Source organism: Oncorhynchus gorbuscha, linkage group LG05, assembly GCF_021184085.1.
Source record: "Oncorhynchus gorbuscha isolate QuinsamMale2020 ecotype Even-year linkage group LG05, OgorEven_v1.0, whole genome shotgun sequence".
In the NCBI taxonomy this organism is placed as follows: domain Eukaryota; kingdom Metazoa; phylum Chordata; class Actinopteri; order Salmoniformes; family Salmonidae; genus Oncorhynchus; species Oncorhynchus gorbuscha.
This window is the reverse complement of record NC_060177.1, coordinates 36,168,674-36,185,199: the sequence shown is the minus strand read 5'-3', so window position 1 is coordinate 36,185,199 and position 16,526 is coordinate 36,168,674. Positions and strand designations below refer to the sequence as shown.

The following is a 16,526-nucleotide window of genomic DNA, read 5'->3' as shown; positions in this document are numbered from 1 at the left end:
CAAGCTGCACAAACCTGGCCACGCTTTAAGTATCAAACTTTTGCCATTGTTATGAACATTCGAAAGAGCAATAGTGGCTTCTCGAGCCGTGTCTCATCATTCCCAACGGGGGCAAATAACTGTTTAATCTAAATGACACTTTAGTGGCCTGAAAATACGATGACATTGCTAAAGAAGGCAAATAATTAGTAGGAAAGAAATTTGGCATCATTATAATGTCATCAAATTGATTTAAGATGGATGGCAATGTTGCCATTAACTAGCAAAGTTGTCAGAAATACTTAGTGATGCTAAAAAAATACTATTTTCCAGAGTCCCACAATTTGCCAGAGTCCCACTTGGTCTTTTACCAAAAAGGGCTATCTTCTGTATACCACCCCTACCTTGTCACAACACAACTGATTGGCTCAAACGCATTAAGAAGGAAAGAAATTCCACAAATTAAATTTTAACAAGGCACACCTGTTAATTGAAATGATAATGGAAAGAGTGTACAAAGCTGTCATCATAGCAAAGGGTGGCTACTTTGAAGAATCTCCAATATTAAATAGATTTTTGATTTGTTTAACACTTTTTTGGTTAATACATAATTCCATGTGTGTTATTTCATAGTGTTGATGCCTTCACTATTATTCTACAATGTAGAAAACTGTCAAAATAAAGAAAAAACATGGAATGAGTAGGTGTGTCCAAACTTTTAGCTGGTAATGTATGTCACAACGTTCCTTCCCTGGCAATAGATGACAGTAGAGCGTCAGCCAACGTGTTTAAAATGAATCACTCCACTCTTTTTCATAGCTTTGTTTTGACAGCATTTCATTTGAAGCAAAGCTTGACATGAGCAATATTCTCCTTGAGCAGGGCTGTTCCGACATTACATTTTGAATGCGCCATTCACTGACTGCGAGGAAAAGCTCCCAGCGTATTATTTCCTCCCTTTTTTGCCTCCTTTCTTCCATCTCTCCCAATAGAAAATTTACTTGACCCTTAAAATCCTATAATTATGTTATTACACTCCGCAGCAGCATGGAGAGGACAATCCTTCTCTAAAATATGTATTGATCTTAGCTTACACCTTCAGCAATAAAGTCTGCTTGGCACTTCTGCATAGTTCACATCCATATTTCAACACCGAGCGCACAAGAAAAACATCATTAAGCGTATCATAGAAGCAAAAGCAGACGCAGATAACGTTTGACGGGGGAAAAAAAACTCTCGTTTCCCTTAACTAGATGAAGGGAAAACGAGTGATTCACTGGAACTTTATTTGAGTAACAAAGACAGGGTCATATCAAATGTCTTGCAAGAAGAATGGGTGCAAACAAACATGGAGTGCTACGTTACATATGGCCTTGAATACTAACTTATTGTATCATGGTGGCCTCTAATTAATTTCTCATTGGTCGGGATTTACCCAAGGTTCTGTTTATTGTAGCCCACTTCATTACTGTCATGTGGCCAATGTGGTTGCCATGGCGCACCGATTACACTGTGTCCTTCGAATTTCAATTATTATTCTCATCCTGCCTCACACTATAAGGACATTACCGTCTTACACAGATGTAATTTTTCTCATCTCATTGCTCGAGACCTACCCTACCTCTGCATTTATGAAATCATTTGACGACAAGACAAAAATCAGGCCGAACGTCTCAAAATGTGGCACTGGTTAAAAGCTCTTGGTTTACAATGGTGATGATGCGCCTAGCATTACAAATCTAATCACAAGGGCAATTTTTGATCTAATTAACCCTCTACTGCATGCATTATGATAGAACCATTGTCATTTAAAATGGCCCCAAATAGACAAATGTAAAATACATCTTTGAAATATTTTTTTTTTACATTTTGTGGGATGTGTGCGACAACATTGTTTTTATAATAGAAATATGGGGTTTGAGTTATAATTGTATTGTTTTTATTCCTTCACACTATCTGAAAATATGTTTTGTTGTAAAAAAAAAAACTAAAACTTTACTCTGGACATTTACTTTTATAATGTTATCATTATTATAATGTTATGAATATTGAACATAATTGTTTTATCCACGCATATATAACAAATATTGTTTGGCCATATGTTATCTTTACAAAAATAAGTTTAAATCATATTAGTCATGTGAATGTTGCCCAAAGAATACAGAAAATTTGGATTTCATTGTAATTTGCCTATGACCACTCCCATCGCAAATGTTTTGTGTCCGGGAAAGGGAGCCCCACAGAGTGGGTTCTTCTCATGACTTTACCAAAGCGCATCATTGGCTAGTCTAAACCCCTCCTCACCCCTACTTCTGTAAAAAGTTATAGTGCTGTATTTTTTTCATTCAGGGAAACAAGGGGGCGAAGAGAAATGATATGTTGCCATATGGCAACACCATGCAGTAAAGGGATAGAAAAATATCTCCCCATTCGACAACTTATCCATTAGGACAGGTGAATACCAACACTGAACAGTTCCCATGCGCAAGTTGTTATTTAACAGTAGTGTTTCCTTCAACGCTTAATCCCTAGTCTTTTGACACACTGGTGTGTCAAGCTTAGAAAAGAAAGGTAGAACCCTTTCTACAGAAGGTTCGACATGGAACCCAAAAGGGTTCTCCTATGGGGACTGCTGAAGAACCCCTTTGGAACCCTATTTCTATGAGTGTAAGTAACATAATAATAAAAATCCACATCAAATTCGGTCATTTTAAAGATAGCGATTTTTGCATGAGCTGTGTCTCAATCCAATGCATTCGCCTGTGTCGCCCTTCCACATCTGCGGTGGAAAGTGGCAGTCTTCACACGAAAAGGTTTGAAGCATCCGAACGACCTATAGGAAAGGGGAGACTCTCACAATGGTGTGTTCTCTGTTTTGCTCTATGATCCCCACAAGTGTAACGGGACTTGTCTAAAGGTAACCCATACAAATGAATGGAAGTATGGAGGTAGTTTTGTGCCCCAGAAAAGTGGTTAAATATGTGAGCTAGATATAGGACAGACACGCCAAAACCTTATTCCTTATGAAACATTTTTGTTTTAATGTTTTAATGTGTTATCCAGTGCATTTCTATGGGCTATAGTAGTAAAGACCAAATTCAATATTTTATCAAATCATTTTAAAATATCATCTGCAATACCTAAAGAGGTCTTAAAATTATCTTCTTAAAACAATTACTTATGTCAACTTAGAACCCCCCCCCCCCAAACAGCTTACAGACTTATAATAATGAATTTGCCATCGTGACCAACCATCTGAAATCGTCCTTCGTTATCCCAAATTGTTACTGTGCAAAATACAGTTTTTTTTAGCAAGATGTCAATCCAACAAACCAGGCTCCGATATGCTTGTGTTACAAATCAAGCAGAGAATTCTAGTTAAAATAATGATGGACCCTTCACTCCATAATCACAAATAGCCCGACTTAACTACTTGGCAGAGGAGTCAAAGCCGCTTCCTGATGATAGACAAAGAGCAAGCTAGCAAACAGAACTACACTCACATTTACCATTAAATACCTCAGGTGCTAAACAATAGCGGTGGATGAGACAAAATGGTCTCTTTGGTCATTATCCCCGGCCAAGCATGCACAGTCCATCAGTGCATATAAATTATTACCATTACTATATTGCCCCTGTCAATAGGTTAAGTCTAATTCCCAGGATGCCCTGCACTTGACCCTCTAGTCTAGTCAATCACTGTTTAACTTCTCAGTCAAACATTGCTTAGAACTATTACCCAAGACTTCAGGGGGAAAAACATTAAAGCATTTATAGTAACAGAATAACATTCTTGGGGTTGATTCTTTCCCATATTGCAAGAAGGGTTTGTTTCTTTTGAGTCGAAAAATTGTACTGTTATATTAAATTACTTAATAGCACCATTCCAGATAAGTTTGAATATGTCTTTGATCCTTGTTTGATCAATATCTTTGATCTTTGTTTCACAGAGAGTTTTTCCTCTTAATCTCTAACACGGTCAAAGGTGGATACTGGGTCAATATTTCTAACATAAGAATGTGGGGAATAGTCAGTGAGGAGCAGTAGAAAACTAATGTCATATGGGTTTTCATTTTGTGATGTCATTAAACATTGTATGGACAAAATACTGTAACTAAGATATGAATGTGATTTTAGGAGGGATAAGGGAATCTATCTCCTATAAACTGTTCATAGTAAGTAGCCACACCCCGAATGAGGTCAGAGAGCGTGTCAGACTGGCGAAACAATCCCCTTTTGACGAGAGTGCATAAAAAGCATTGCCAACAAAATTAACATTAGACCAGGAAAGACAAGGAGTTGCAGGCCACGTCTAAAATGGTTTAAACGCTGAATCTCAGAGACCAGGAAACATAAGGCATGTTTGAAATGATTGCAATTTTGAACCTCAACATGAGGTGAAGAAATAAACTCACCTTCCTTTAGACCAGAGAGACGGCGAGCTGCAGCGCATGTCCATAGTGGTCTGAATCCTGACCCCTGAATAATCAACACGAGGAGGAAGAGCAGACAAACTCCTCTTTCAGACAATCACTGGTACAGCTGATTAGCTGTCCTGAGTAAAATAGCTTGAACTCTTCAAACCATCCTACTGCCCTTGTCAAATCACGGTAGTACACTACTCACATCACCCCACTGGAACCATTGATCTTCATATAAGCAGCTTCAGGAGCAAATGGAACAGAGTGAACTCTGTAGTTCTGTTGAGGACTACACAATGGACAAAGACACCCACACGTAAATACATTAATGATTTCTTATTCCAAACAGGCGGCGGTTCGTGTGCAAACTATATGACTAATGTAAGAATAGTTTTGAAATGTATCGACGATAAGTGTCTTTTTCTCTTTCTTTCTCTCTCTATGTCGTTGGGTAAAATGCCATATTGTAAAAGTTCTGTTCTGTTATTATTTTGTTTGCTAGTAAATAAATAATTAAGCAATTTGTGTAGTACTGAATCATGATCAAGGCTGTTTTTTTTTTTTGCAGATGCATGAGATTACGACTGGTCCCGAATGATGATATGATAAGAGGTAATGATTAATAGGATGACTGTTTATCGATTAAATAAATATATACCTTTATAGAGTTTAATTCGGGAGATGGTAACTCTTTAAACAACCTCTTCTGTGGTGCCCCAAATCCTAATGAGATAATTGTTACATGATGAATTTACTCGGGTAACAATTAAACATAGTTAGTTAATTAAATAAATAACAGTCATCAGATGAATGGAAGTAAAGTCACGACAACTGCTTGCTGTTAGCCCTGAACATGACATATGGAACACACAGCGGGAAAACAATTAGTTATGAAATAAGTTGTAAACCAAAGAAAAGCAAGACTAAACAGAATATAATTGTCTCAATTTCTAGTTAAATAAGATTTATCTCAATTATATGATCTCAACGAGCATCAAGCATTCCACAAATATGGAGGATTCTGTAATGGTTAGACGACCAACAAGGACTTTCAGGGTAATAGACTTGCAAATTGGGGTTTATTCTCAGAAAGATTAGAATTTTCCAGAGATACAGAAAGATACAGTATTTCCTGTGGATGAGAAATGTATCTTGGCAAATTAGAAATGTAGTCCATCATTTCAACGGGAAGCTTCTGAATCGCATCAGTTGAGGAGCCACCGACTGTCATGTATAGCTGCTAAGTCATTATGCTCTCATTACAAAGGACCTATTCAATTCCCCATCACCTTTCAGCAAGATGACCTACTGGATATTAGCATGTATTATCAGGCTATTACAACAATTGCCAGGCTCCCATTGTTAATCTCCAGAGTCATAAACCTCATTCCTCTTTAATGCACTACCCCAGCCAACATCAAAGAAAGAATGTAAAATGCAATGGGCTTAGTATTTACAGCCAGATGTGGAGACGAAGCAATGCAGGCCCTGTCTGAGTGATATGTACAGGATCATCCAAGGATTTCGTCAGTCTTTAATTGCGGGCCAGTACCTAAATATTTAATGTTACAGAGTTCCCAATGGACACCGGCATTTACCAGACATGGTTGCGTAGGTAGGAAACAACAAAGTTAGTGTCAATAATAAAGAACATTTGTGAATATCCCATAAAAGAGACGTTGCAAAGACATGAATGGTGAATAGGCTGGACTGCATTGTTGTAAGTTGTGAGCAGACACAAGAGCTCATGCATGCACACACACACACACTCAGAAACACACAAACATACACACACACACACACACAACCAGAAACTGCCACACACACATATGCACACACACACTCACACACATACACATACACATACACACACACACACGAAGAAACAGCCACAGTACTCTAAGCCTAATCAGATGCAAGGAGGAAGTGTGGCAAAAGTAGGTTGAATTTCCCCTAATCAATTCTATACAGTTACTTTCTCCCTGGTCAATTATGTGCCAGTTTTGACATCAGCCAACAACTCTTGTAGTTGTGAAAGAATGTATGAACAACATCCTCTCAAGCAGCAGTAATGTACTGCTTGGTAAATGAACAAAATGGATGTCAGTAAAGCGGCATAAGCCACTGGTCTGGATGTATTTGATCATAAGAAAACCGCTGTTTGTTTGTGGGGAGGTTTACTAATAAGGACCTTTTTGAAAAACATTATTACAATTTGCGAGTTTATTTAGTCTACAATATAATACATCCCTACATCATTGTATTTCAATTCATTGTTTATACCAAGAAGTCAACATGACACCTTTCATGTCAATTTGCAACCAGAGGATAATACCTCTGGTAATATTACTCAGGGTATTGAGAGCAGTTTATTCAGAGGTTGTGTCTACACTTGACACTTAGATGCGACTTCGGCTGTCAGAATGCAAAGATCGCATTGAAAAGATGGGTCTAGACTAGAGGACGACCGATTATGATTTTTCAACGCCGATACCGATACCAATTATTGGAGGTCCGAAACAAAGCTGATACCGATTAATCGGACGATTTTTATTTATTTACTTGTAATAATTACAATTACAACAATACTGAATGAACACTTATTTTAACTTAATATAATGCATCAATAAAATCAATTCAGCCTAAAATATGTTCAATTTGATTTAAATAATGCAAAAACAAAGTGTTGGAGAAGAAAGTGCAATATGTGCCATGTAAAAAAGCTAATGTTTAAGTTCCTTGCTCAGAACATGATAACATATGAAAGCTGGTGGTTCCTTTTAACATGAGTCTTCAAGTAAGACATTTTAAGTTGTAGTTATTATAGGACTATTTCTCTCTATACCATTTGTATTTCATATACCTTTGACTATTGGATGTTCTTATAGGCACTTTAGTATTGCCAGTGTAACAGTATAGCTTCCGTCCCTCTCCTCGCTCCAACCTGGGCTCGAACCAGGAACACATCAACAACAGCCACCCTCGAAGCATTGTTACCCCTCTGCAAGGGGAACAACTACTCCAAGTCTCAGAGCGAGTGACGTCACCGATTGAAACGCTATTAGCGCGCACCCCGCTAACTAGCTAGCCATTTCACATCGGTTACACCAGCCTAATCTTGAGAGTTGATAGGCTTGAAGTCATAAACAGCTCAATGCTTGAAGCATTGCAAAGAGCAGCTGACAAAACGCACAAAAGTGCTGTTTGAATGAATGCTTATGAGTCTGCTGCTGCCTACCACAGCTCAGTCAGACTGCTCTATCAAATATCAAATCATGGACTTAATTATAACATAATAACACACAGAAATACGAGCCTTTGGTCATTAATATGGTCAAATCCAGAAACTATCATTTCGGAAACAAAACATTTATTATTTAATTGAAATATGGAACCGTTCCGTATTTTATCTAACGGGTGGCATCCCTAAGTCTAAATATTGCTGTTACATTGTACAACCTTCAATGTTATGTCATAATTACGGACAATTCTGACAAATTAGTTCGCAACGAGCCAGGCGGCCCAAACTGTTGCATACACCCTGACTCTGCGTGCAATGAACGCAAGAGAAGTGACACAATTTCACCTGGTTAATATTACCTGCTAACCTGGATTTCTTTGAGCTAAATATGCAGGTTTAAAAATATATACTTCTGAGTATTGGTTTTAAGAAAGACATTGATGTTTATGGTTAGGTACAGTCATGCAACGATTGTACTTTTTTCGCAAATGCACTTTTGTTAAATCAACCCCCGTTTGGCGAAGTTGGCTGTCTTTGTTACGAAGAAATAGTCTTCACACAGTTCGCAAAGAGCCAGGCAGCCCAAACTGCTGCATATACCCTGACTCTGTTGCAAGAGAAGTGACACAATTTCCCTAGTTAAAAGAAATTCATGTTAGCAGGCAATATTAACTAAATATGCAAGTTTAAAAATATATACTTCTGTATTGATTTTAAGAAAAGCATTGATGTTTATGGTTAGGTACACGTTGGAGCAACGACAGTCCTTTTTCGAGAATGCGCACCGCATCGATTGTATGCAACGCAGGACACGCTAAGTAAACTAGTAATATCCTCAACCATGTGTAGTTAACTAGTGATTTATGATTGATTGATTGATTGTTTTTTATAAGATAAGTTTAATGCTAGCTAGCAACTTCTGGATTCGCGTAACAGGCAGGCTCCTCATGGAGTGCAATGTAAGGCAGGTGGTTAGAGTATTGGACTAGTTAACCGTAAGGTTGCAAGATTGAATCCCCAAGTTAACAAGGTAAAAATCTGTCGTTTTGCCCCTGAACAAGGCAGTTAACCCACCGTTCCTAGGCCGTCATTGAAAATAAGAATGTGTTCTTAACTGACTTGCCTAGTTAAATAAAGGTGTGTGAAAAATATATTTCAAAAATATATACCGGTTTCCGATTGTTATGAAAACTTGAAATTGGCCCTAAATAATCGGCCATTCCGATTAATCGGTCGACCTCTAGACTAGACACGCAAAAGTCGCTTTGTGGTCTGATTGTGTTCAGATCTGGCTGACCACTTCAGGAGGTGGTCTGGGATGCATTGTTTGCAGATTTCTCTTCAGTCTGGACTGGATCAGGCTACCGAAAGCTAATGCAGTGGGCGACGTCATCGGCCCTCCTCCTCCCACAAATCGCCAGAAGACTTAAGTTTTGGGACCGAAAGGCACCTTTCCTTATAACGTTGGAGGAAATACATTCCTAGAGTGTGAGGAACATGCTTACTGATCTCAAATGCTAGCCAGCTAGCTAATATTTAGAACAACTATTATGCTTACCCATTTGAAATCCCTTTAGCGTTGTTTGCTAGCTTGCTGGCGAGCTACAGAAGTTAGCTGGCTAGTTGGCTATAGTAGTTAACTACTGCCATCAGTTGTTGTTGTGTTATTATCATATTTTGCCTATTCCAACATTTGTAGAATGCATACAGGAAATTGATTATAGCATGGGAAAAGGGAATCCAGACACACTGTGGACACGGAAGAAACATTTAAAATGTAGGTGTAGATAGATGCATGACGCATTCAGAATTCCCTGATCAGAACTCTATGATCAGAACACTGAAGCTGCATGAACTGTCAAGTCAAACAGCACAATGCTCAGGGACCATTGAATTATTCTAGGTCAGAGCCATATACAGAAATGGACTGGCCATAAGGTAGTTCTGGCAAATCCCAGATGGGCTTCATCTTTAGCAGTGTGCCTGTCTAAAATGTTCTTTTTTTTGCACAGAATGGTCATTATTTGGCCAATTATGGGAGCCTCTCAAGGGAAGAAAAGGGCATGATGTCAGGGCCTCAAGGAAGAAAATAGGCTGGCCGATTTCTGGTCCCAGTCCATCCCTAGCCATATACAGATATACAGTGCCTTGCGAAAGTATTCGGCCCCCTTGAACTTTGCGACCTTTTGCCACATTTCAGGCTTCAAACATAAAGATATAAAACTGTATGTTTTTGTGAAGAATCAACAACAAGTGGGACACAATCATGAAGTGGAACGACATTTATTGGATATTTCAAACTTTTTTAACAAATCAAAAACTGAAAAATTGGGCGTGCAAAATTATTCAGCCCCCTTAAGTTAATACTTTGTAGCGCCACCTTTTGCTGCGATTACAGCTGTAAGTCACTTGGGGTATGTCTCTATCAGTTTTGCACATCGAGTGACTGAATTTTTTTCCCATTCCTCTTTGCAAAACAGCTCGAGCTCAGTGAGGTTGGATGGAGAGCATTTGTGAACAGCAGTTTTCAGTTCTTTCCACAGATTCTCGATTGGATTCAGGTCTGGACTTTGACTTGGCCATTCTAACACCTGGATATGTTTATTTTTGAACCATTCCATTGTAGATTTTGCTTTATGTTTTGGATCATTGTCTTGTTGGAAGACAAATCTCCGTCCCAGTCTCAGTTCTTTTGCAGACTCCATCAGGTTTTCTTCCAGAATGGTCCTGTATTTGGCTCCATCCATCTTCCCATCAATTTTAACCATCTTCCCTGTCCCTACTGAAGAAAAGCAGGCCCAAACCATGATGCTGCCACCACCATGTTTGACAGTGGGGATGGTGTGCTCAGGGTGATGAGCTGTGTTGCTTTTACGCCAAACATAACGTTTTGCATTGTTGCCAAAAAGTTCAATTTTGGTTTCATCTGACCAGAGCACCTTCTTCCACATGTTTGGTGTGTCTCCCAGGTGGCTTGTGGCAAACTTTAAACAACACTTTTTATGGATATCTTTAAGAAATGGCTTTCTTCTTGCCACTCTTCCATAAAGGCCAGATTTGTGCAATATACGACTGATTGTTGTCCTATGGACAGAGTCTCCCACCTCAGCTGTAGATCTCTGCAGTTCATCCAGAGTGATCATGGACCTCTTGGCTGCATCTCTGATCAGTCTTCTCCTTGTATGAGCTGAAAGTTTAGAGGGACGACCAGGTCTTGGTAGATTTGCAGTGGTCTGATACTCCTTCCATTTCAATATTATCGCTTGCACAGTGCTCCTTGGGATGTTTAAAGCTTGGGAAATCTTTTTGTATCCAAATCCGGCTTTAAACTTCTTCACAACAGTATCTCGGACCTGAGTGGTGTGTGCCTTGTTCTTCATGATGCTCTCTGCGCTTTTAACGGACCTCTGAGAGTATCACAGTGCAGGTGCATTTATACGGAGACTTGATTACACACAGGTGGATTGTATTTATCATCATTATTCATTTAGGTCAACATTGGATCATTCAGAGATCCTCACTGAACTTCTGGAGAGAGTTTGCTGCACTGAAAGTGAAGGGGGCTGAATAATTTTGCATGCCCAATTTTTCAGTTTTTGATTTGTTAAAAAAGTTTGAAATATCCAATAAATGTCGTTCCACTTCATGATTGTGTCCCACTTGTTGTTAATTCTTCACAAAAAAATACAGTGTTATATCTTTGTTTGAAGCCTGAAATGTGGCAAAAGGTCGCAAAGTTCAAGGGGGGCGAATAATTTCGCAAGGCACTGTATATCTTTATATATTGGCTCTGGTCTAGGTAACTGGGGAGCAACAGAGCTTAACACATCAGTTGAGCATCTGACACATTAATGCCACTTGTTACATATAAGTCATTAGTAAAAATCAATCAATCAAGCAGCCAGTCAGTCACTCACTCATTCATGACTTCACGTGTCTCATTGGGGTCATTTACACGTATATATACAAAAGTATGTGGACACCCCTTCAAATGCAATCTCCATACTACATACTACTCCATACTCCATACTACTACATTGGTAGTAGAATGGCCTTACTGAAGAGCTCAGTGACTTTCAACGTGGCACCGTCATAGGAGGCCACCTTTCCAACAAGGAGAATGCTAAATGTCCCAATGCATAGTGCCAACTGTAAAGTTTGGTGGAGGAGGAATAATGGTCTGGGGCTGCTTTTCATGATTCGGCCCATTAGTTCCAGTGGAGTGAAATTTTCACGCTACAGTATACAATGACATTCTAGATTATTCCGTGGTTCCAACTTTGCGGGAACAGTTTGGGGAAGGCTCTTTCCTGTTTCAGCACGACAATGCCTCGATGCACAAAGCAAGGTCCATACAGAAATGGTTTGTCAAGATCAGTGCGGAAGAACTTGACTGGCCTGCACAGAGCCCTGACCTCAACCCCATCGAACACCTTTGGGATGAATTGGAACGAAGACTGCAAGCCAGGCCTAATCGTCCAACATCAGTGCCTGACCTCACTAATGTTCTTGTGGCTGAATGGAAGCAAGTCCCCTAAGCAATGTTCCAACATTTAGTGGAAAGCCTTCCCAGAAGAGTGGAGGGACCAGCTCCATATTAATGCCCATGATTTTGAAATGACATGTTCGACGAGTAGGTGTCCACATACTTTTGGTCATGTAGTGTATCTCATTCAACTTTGTAAAACGCAACCCAAACTTCTAACATTCATCAGCATATTCATTATCCAATATAAAGTGTGCTTTCAACATCAAACGGAATCTGACTTTTTAAAATCTCCAGCATCATCAAATTAGCTCATTCAAATCTCTCAGGGCTCTGCAAGATGTGCAAATGCATTGTCTATGTGTATGCGTATGTCTCTGTGCATGTATATTCTGCCCCTACATTCATCACCTAGGAGCACACTTGTAGAGGTCTACCAACTAAAGCTGAAATTCCATCATGTCAAACTAGACACAACTGCAATGAGAGGAGAGCAAGTTTCATAATGTGCAGCTGTCTTTAAGCCATATTTAAGTCTCTCTAACAACCTTGGCTTTTGTTTCACAAAGACCCCAGCACTGGTAGTAGTGCTCAGGCACTAGTTTGAAAAAGGAAAGATTTTATCAATGGTTTAATTAATCATTAAAACCTCCCTCCGCACTGCACGTTGCCTCATCTCTCAATTTCTCTCGCCTCTCCTCTTCCTCCCCTCATCCTACTATTCCCCTCGATGCATTATTCTGCACACACACACACACACACACACACACACACACACACACACACACACACACACACACACACACACACACACACACACACACACACACACACACACACACACACACACACACACACACACACACACACACACACACTCTCTCTCTCTCTCTCTCTCTCAAGACACTGCAACATTCTGGGCAGCCCAGTTCCTTCTTTAGCCGGCTCAGACTTAACTTGCTCCCTTCCAGCAAGCAGGAGACAAGACCTACCGCAATCCCAGTAAGCGATGCCTACACAATTCCAAGGCATTTTTAGCCAGTGAATGTCACCACCAAAGACATATGTCTTACAGTTTGACAAAGAGAATAGTTCAACAGAGGAACCTTTATTTTGCCTACAGTCTACTGCTTTAGAACATCATGCTCCGCACACGGGCATCTCCCGCCAGAACCCAGGCTGCCTCAACCTATTTCGTAGGACCGACCGAGCTAAAGATGAATGTTAGTTCCTTCTATGATTAGCCATTGTGCATTCACCCTCCCCTTTTCTTTCAGAATCACTGAAGGTGAAGGAAGAAGAATATACCCTTCTTACTTTCGACTTACCTAGTGTTGAGGCTCAAAGCTGGACAAAGAAGCAGGAGGCAAATAGCTCGGATTAATTTCATAGCTTTGTCTTGCACTCGCACTCCGATTCGCTCTCTCCCTCTCGATTGCTTTCCTTCCCCTTCCCCTTTCTCTCTCTCTCTCTCTCTCGCTTTCTCACTCACTGGCTCGATCGCTTGCCTGCGCGCACTCACGCATGCACACACAGGCAGAGAGAGAGACAGACAGATGCAACCCAGTGGCTCTAACAGAGCAAGGGAGGATCTCTGGCTTTAAATAACACAGTGACACAGACAGACTTATTAATGAGGAAATTAATGGGGGTGGTAAAGAGGGGAAGAAACAGACTGGAAAGATGAGAGCAGCCCCCACTGAGTATAGCAGGGACGTAGGCATGGGTGGGCCTGGGTGGACACAGGCCCACCCACTAGGGAGCCTGTCCTTGCCAGGCCCATCAAATTTGATTTAGCAAAAACAAAACAAAAATACTATTATTATTTAAAAATTCAAAGCAAAAAATGTATTATTACAAAAATACTCCTCAGTATTTCTGGCTACACAGACTTCAGTTCAGTGTCTATTTTTGATTTCCATTTGGCTGAGTTCACTAACGTGAATTCAACATGAAATCAACAACAAAAATATCACCATGACATTTGATTTCGTTTAAAAATTGGTTGAACGGGGATCACGTGACCCTTGAACGAGATGGCCGCGTGAACTAAGAGCTCCACACAAGTAGTTTCCAATTCCTAATCTTACCTGAAATTCAAGTTTAAACTCCTTTAGCTTTAGTAAAAAAGTCATGGCGGCTACAAAAGGCGACACTCCAGGTGACATTTTTACCCAGACTCGAGCATTAGCGACGGAAAAAGCCTCCAAGAAGAAGCTAGCTTCAGAAAAAGCTAGCGCTATTAGCCAGGTGCAAGAGGACCCGTTACCCCCTGAGGCCCAACGAATGCCACTCTGTCGAAGACATCCTTTCTGAGTTGAGATCCCAACGTACAGAACTCAACATTAAATTAGATGCCATTAACTCTCAGCTCAGTGCGATAGGGGGCAAGGTGACAATCCTGGAAAACGCTTTGCCTGACATCAAGAACAAGATAACCATAAACGCGGGGCGCCTGGACGAGGCAGAGGGGCGAATCCTATCCATGGTTAACTTTATTGGCAGATGCCATGGAAACAATAGCATATGCTAAAAAGAAAAAAAAATAGAGCATCTGGAAGAGAAAACAGAGGACCTGGAAAACAGGGGGCGAAGGAATAATTGTGTTCTATTAAATCTGGGCGAAAAAGAGGGAAACATGCCACTGATCCGCTACCGGCAAGACAAACTTCCAGAGTGGCTCCACCTGTCCACCGACAGGCCCATAGAACGAGAGAGAGAGAGCTCACCGAGCACTGAGGCCCCCACCAGCAGCCAGACAACCACCGCGCCCAATCACCATACGTTTCCTGAGATTCACCGACAAGGAACGAGTCCTACAGGCAGCGAAAATCAACACCATCACAGTGGGAAACGCCAAACTCACTTTACACCAGGACCTGTCAGCTGGAATACGCCGAAAGCGTCGAGAGATTGACGAGGTGAAGAAATACTTCATTGACTGAGGCATCTTCAGGCGATTCAAATACCCAAACGAGCTCAGGATTCTTCACCAAGGAGCCCTGCGACACTTCAAAAGTCCCGAAGAGGCAAAAAGGTTTTTTGAAAGACAATCCTAGTCAATGAGAAACGGACCAATGACTAAATGCGATTAATGCGATTACTAAAGGAGGTAAGACAACATATAGCCGATATCCAAAGACCCACCCGCCCCGCTAAATGTCATTACAGCCGTCCAATCTATATTTATTTTCCTTTAGCTGAGAGGGATAGGCTCTGTAGCCTAACCTAGGCCTACTAATGTTTCAGCCTACTTTTATTTCCCCTTTTTATTTGCTATTATTACTTGTGGTTCTCTATGTCCCTTGGGGAGGTATATTTAGGCTGGGCTATTGATTTTATTTTCTCCCTCTTTTAATGCGGTCTGGCCGGTGGCTACGTTGTCATTTACTCAATGCGGGGCGGAGAGGATGAGGCATTTCTTTGATGGGGAGACGTTGTGCGTTGCTAACTGTTCCCGTTTTTTTTTTTTTTTTTTTTTGGAACACAGAATTGAGACTGAGCGGGGGGGTAATAGATCCAACGGGATGTGTCGAGTTGTTTGGGAACTCGGCTGGGGTGTTCAGAGATTGTTATTTTATGTACACCATTTATTTTCCTTTTATGTGAACGCAGCTGTAACTTTTATCCACTTTTACCCAGAGATGACTTGCACTAAAGTTCATTTACTGTTCGATGACGATGACTAGCACCTTAAATCTATTGACATGGAACTGCAATGGTCTAGGTCATGCAACGGAAAGAGATACTATGTGCTCTAAAAAAGGAAAAATCAGACATCGCGCTATTACTAGAGCAGTGGTTCTTAACCTGGGTTCGATCGAACCCCAGGGGTTCGGTGAGTCAGTCTCAGGGGTTCGGCGGAGGTCAAGACACACTTCCGACTCATATGATTCGTGATGACACGCCCTGCTTGGCCATCATTGGCTGCAGGTGATCACGCTACAACGCTTAGCCTATCTGTGCTGCAGGGAATTTGGTGTGCCCAGTAGTCTACTTGTGACTGTCGTGATGGTATGTCTTGTGATTTCTTTCTTAATATTTGAATCCTTTCATACTTACTATGTCGAGCAAAAAATGAAAGTGGTCGGACGAATATGTACAATATGGATTCACATGTATAATGGAACGTGATGGAAGTCAGCGTCCTAACTGCATGATTTGCAATGCCAAGTTGAGTAATTCTAGTCTAGCACCGGCAAAACTAAGAACACTTCCTTAAGCTGCATGGAGATGGAAAATACAAGAACACAGCGCTCGCTGAATTCAAGGTGAAGAGAGCCAGATTCGATGTAAAAGCTACTCTGCCTGTTCTCGGCTTTGTACCCATCAACAAACTGATCCCCACAGCATCGTATGAAGTTGCTTACCTGATCGCAAAGCAGGGCAAACCACACAC

The 16,526-nt window shown here is 40.7% G+C and overlaps 1 protein-coding gene across 4 annotated transcripts in view; it reads right to left on the bottom strand.

The window, feature by feature from the left end:
• The window catches only part of LOC124035102 (leucine zipper protein 2-like), a 175,470-nt gene extending 161,840 nt beyond the window's left edge, over positions 1-13,630 (bottom strand). For 2 of the 4 annotated variants that reach the window (XM_046348525.1, XM_046348524.1), the window contains exon 1: positions 13,456-13,630. In XM_046348525.1, the coding sequence (XP_046204481.1) occupies positions 13,456-13,517 (62 nt within the window). In that variant the 5' untranslated portion in view covers positions 13,518-13,630. Of the gene's footprint in view, positions 1-4,394; positions 4,622-13,455 lie in introns of those variants that run through there. The other 2 variants (XM_046348522.1, XM_046348523.1) reach the window with 2 other exon arrangements.
• Positions 13,631-16,526: the final 2,896 nt, after the last annotated feature.